Here is a 4,663-nt window from a genome sequence, read left to right on the forward strand (position 1 = left end):
CACTTGGAACTTAACTTTCTTGGAAAATGAAGCTGTTTCTGTTGTAAACTGAAGTGAAAGGAAAAGATTTGTGGAATAATAATATGCTTCACATTCTGTGTCTTTTGATATGTAACATACCTGTAAACTATCTGTAAATATTTAAGAACCTCTTAAGAAGTTGTCAAGGGTTAGAGAAGCTGATTAGCTCTAAGGGATCTGCTAAGGAAGAACACAAGGCATGTCAAACAAGAAGGTGAGTGAGACCATAAAAATGAAATCTTAAAGCTTTGAAACAAAAGAAAAAAACCCCTTAAAACTCATCCAAAAGAGCCAGTTGACAAGTACTTTGGGCCAAAGAGGGAAAAGATCCAGTAAGCAGTTTAGGCAACACTTTCAAGAGTAATCAAAGTAGAAAAATTTAATAACTGATACTCTTTCCACCGTTAGAGCCATGACTGAAAAAAATTAAATGTTTTCTCCATAGGTAGCATGGCACTTCATAAGTCTGTCACTCAACACATTGCCAATTCCACATGTGAGTGGTGTCCTGAGATTTTGAGAGCTGGTGGCTACATGCTGCTACATGGGTTCAGAGGGAAATCTCAATGAGTCTGAAGAGCAGTAAAGGCACTGTTGGTATCAGTTGATATATCAGTAATTTGCTGTTTTATCTCCATAGTGGTCTCCCAGGGTCTCTGGTCACCCTTTCATGCCTTTGGAGAAGCAGAAGAAATGGTGTTTTGCTTTGCCATGAGGTTCTTGCAATACATTAAAAGTTACGCCGGCATAGATGGATGTAGTGATACAGTGAGGTAGTCAAAGATTTTCAATAACATCCAGTTATCAAAAGATTCTGCAGTAGTTTTTAAATAGATACCATGAGTGCTTAAGTACATGCATGTGTGTAATACAGATGCAGGTGAATATATATATCCATATAGTTTGCTGTAATGTCTGGGTTCACAACTTCTGCCACAGGTTTGGTTTTCCTCCGTTATGGCAGGTCATGGCTTGCTCTGTCCTGATGGTTTATTCAAGCAACTATACAGCGTTTGCCAGATTTAGTAATTGTAAAATGGGTAAGAACTGGTCCACGATGGTAATAGGAATAATAATAATAGGATTTAAATTTTTTTTCCAGATTTTAACCTGTATTATGCAATTTGACAAGTAAACAGAAACAGTGCACTGTTGCTATTACCCTTCTAAGGTTGGGGTTTCTGCTTCCTTACAGCCAGGCTTTCACTCCTGTAAGAACAGGGCTAGGAATGCTATGGGATGGATTTTGACTCCGTAGCTTTATTTGCAATGTCTGTAATATTCCCTTAGGAAAGGAGAGTGTAGTGTTACTGACGCATCAGTAATTTCAAGAATAAATCATTAGAAAATATTTAGTCGTGCTTATAGAGCAGTTCTTCCTCCTCCAGGCCAAGGCCTGAGAGTTCCAGTCCAGCAATTTCATGGCAGTTTTTAATTTTTCATGTCGGCTCATGACTGTCCACACACACAAAGTTCTAAGTAGGTCCCTGTGTATCCAGATATGGCTGTCAGTACCAATTACGGCAGTCTTCTTCGTCTCTGCTATTTCACATCATCTGGGGATTAGGAAGCTATCAGCTCTTCATATAGTGGGAACTGGTTTTGCTTCACGTTAAGCCATATATTGTTATGTTAGTAAACACCATGTAAATGAACAGCTAACAAACACTGAGCTGAGCCTGTTTGGACAGTTATTGCCAAAAAGGTTCTATCCAAGCACTGTTAGTCACTCTTTTTGCTTCTCTTCCTTTTTATAGGATGATTTCCTGTAAAAAGAAAAAGTTTCTCCACTACAGGTTTTTATTGTTTAGCGTATTTTGCTCGTATATTTGACATACATTAACATGTTTACATAAAAATAGGTCCTTGCTGACAAGCAACTAGCTACCATATATAAGAAATAAACAAAATCCCTGGTATTGGAGGTATTGCCTCTGAGGATGTCTTCTTATTTCCCTGAATTTATTCCACCACTCAGAACATGTTGGGCATCTCGCTTCTTCAACCAAGGAGCATCTGGCCAGGTTCCACCTGGTCCTTGTCACAGGTACTCAGATAGAAATAGTAAGGATCTCTGTAGACACTTGATTTCCCTGTCTCTCCTGCTCTAGCAATGGATGTATTGCTCCTGATTATTCCGAGCCCCTCTTGGTCAAAAGCAAAAGCAAGGCTGGCTCCTGAATTTGAGACTCTTATCTGGTGGAGTAAAGAACTAGATTCTGATTCCTGTGTATGTTTTTGTGTGCACTGTAGGAAACACTTTTAATAAATTAGAAATATTGAATATTGTCATGTAATTTCTGAGATTATTCCCTTGAAATAGAAATAGAAATCCAAGTTTGTTAATCTGGTTGCTCAAGAAACGTTCAATTTGATGTTAATAAGTGTGCTTCCTCTTTAATTAGCACAGTTAGTCCTTTCAAGAAGGCATTAATTTAGGCTCATACAATTTCAATAGGGCTATGACTTTGGGGGTGAGATTGCTAAAATGTATGGAGTCTGTGGAGGGGCAAAAGAAGACAAACCTGAAGATCAGGTTTGCTTCAGATAATCACCTAATTGTTCAGCTGTATTTCTGAAGCTTAACAAAGTAATTGCATAACGGTTAAAAATCTTGTGAGACTCCATGCTTTTACTAGGATTAACACTTCCTGGATAACATTTTTTAAGCACTCAGAAGGGCAGGTGTGCATGAAATGTATCTTTTTATTCCAGGGCCTCCAGAGCAATTTTGTTCTTCAACATCAGAGGGAGCATCCAGTGACAAATACAGACATAATACTGGTTTTTATTTAAAATTGCCATAACTGGCTCTAATATCCTTAGCAGGGATGTCATATTTAGGAAAACCATGATTCCCTCAGGACTGATTCCTCATTTACTTCTTCAAAAAATTATATGTCTCAAGGGAGCTTCTAAATGGCTCTTCGACTCTCTTTTTCCTTCTAGTCTCATTTGTTTTGGAATTACGAATCCTGCAACTCCCTAATGTATCATGAGAGGTTGCTGAAGTACATGCTGTTGCTGCAACTGGGATCTGAAGGAAGGGATACTTGTTTAGGGATTACTACTGCCTCTTGCTCAGATGTTTCAGCCATTTCAATGCAGTTTTTACAATCAGATTTTCTTGTTTATCTGGCAGTTCATTATTTAGAAGGAACCTGTCAAAATAGCTTAAATATTCTTTGGGAAACATGGTCACATCTTTGAGACACCACAAATATGTTTAACACAAAAAGATTGGCTTGATAAAAGAAACATGATGAACTTGCATCCTTCAAAATAATTTTCTGCTGTTCCATGTAGATTTCTAAGAGCTTCACAATGACGACTCTCATGGCAATAAATTCCTGGAAAAGGCATAGAGATACACCAGCAAAGCAGTGAAAATGATTGCTGATGATTTGTTCTAACTACTTGACCTTGTGACATCTCCCCCAGATATATGATCAAGATGGGACACTGCAGCACTTTATTGATGGAGGAGAACCCAGTAAGTCAAGCTGGATGAGGTATATCCGATGTGCAAGGCACTGCGGGGAACAGAACTTAACAGTGGTTCAGTACAGGTAAAATACATTTTGATTTACTCAATGCAACAAAATGAAAATGTTTTTAGGGAAAAGTCAGACTGTAACTGTCACCAGTACTATTGCCTTGGATTCAAAGACAGTGGCAGGGCTTTTGAGAATGCGCCTTTTCTGGGCACGACGAAAGCAGCAGAGTGTAGTGAGGATGGGTTTAACTTTGGTTGCCCTGAGCTGAGGCCATCATAGTAAGCATGCTAGACCTGGCAAACGAGTACATCCCCGTGTCACTCATGTGTCTGCTACACTACTCAGAGCCTTCTGCACATTTTCAAATGGTCTGATCAGAAGCCAACACAAGAAATCTTCTGCCCTTAATAAAGATGCGTGTACTAGAGGAAAGGAAAAATAGCAGGAGAGGAGTTTTTAACCCAAAGGCTTTCTAAAAGTCAGTCGTGAGAAACGTATGCACCTAAATCTTACTTGTTCTATGTCCACAGCCTGTGCCTCTTATGTCGCTGGTTCGAGAAGGTCAAAATGTGAAGAAAAATGTAAAGAAACTGTGGTGCATTTTATTTTGTACTTGCAAACAGATCCAGAAAACCCAGACAGCGCATTGCATAAATACATGATCTCAGCTATAAACAAATCTTTTGCCTCAGAATCAGAAGCAACTGCTTGGCCTTATTAAACGTGGTAGAAGCACATCAAAGAATGCCCTGGGCTTGCCAGTTGCAGTGAGCAATCCTGATTTTCACTAGCTGCTTTAGAGAGCGGAGTTTCTTTTTTTTTAGGAAGAATCTTAAACTTTTTTAAGGAACCTTTAAAATTAAAAATAAAACATAGGAAAGCAAGCTAAAATGAAATATATAAAAAGTTTGATTATCCCATAGGGTTCCAATTTAACAATGGTAAAATTGTTCAATTGCATTTTTGGCTTTTTTATTCTCTAGCCAGTTGACTAAATAATGCCACACTTAAAAAAACCCCAATCCTATTTATACATTACAAATATTTTATTATACCCTTAAATATCAGATACCTATAGCTAAAATCCCACCGGATTTTAAATAAACACACTGGATAATGAATAAAGATTGCTATGATGAAAGAGT

At 38.2% G+C, this 4,663-nt stretch overlaps 1 protein-coding gene across 1 annotated transcript in view; it reads left to right on the forward strand.

Annotated features, from left to right (window-relative positions):
• Positions 1 to 2,134: 2,134 nt before the first annotated feature.
• LOC104492388 (putative histone-lysine N-methyltransferase PRDM6) overlaps positions 2,135 to 4,663 on the forward strand; it is a 25,556-nt gene continuing 23,027 nt past the window's right edge. The window contains exons 1-3 of the mRNA XM_010134946.1: positions 2,135 to 2,251; positions 2,480 to 2,557; positions 3,457 to 3,590. Coding sequence (XP_010133248.1) covers positions 2,135 to 2,251; positions 2,480 to 2,557; positions 3,457 to 3,590 — 329 coding nt within the window. The remainder of the gene's footprint in view (positions 2,252 to 2,479; positions 2,558 to 3,456; positions 3,591 to 4,663) is intronic.

This window comes from Buceros rhinoceros, unplaced genomic scaffold (assembly GCF_000710305.1).
Source record: "Buceros rhinoceros silvestris isolate BGI_N320 unplaced genomic scaffold, ASM71030v1 scaffold5164, whole genome shotgun sequence".
Classification (NCBI taxonomy): Eukaryota; Metazoa; Chordata; class Aves; order Bucerotiformes; family Bucerotidae; genus Buceros; species Buceros rhinoceros.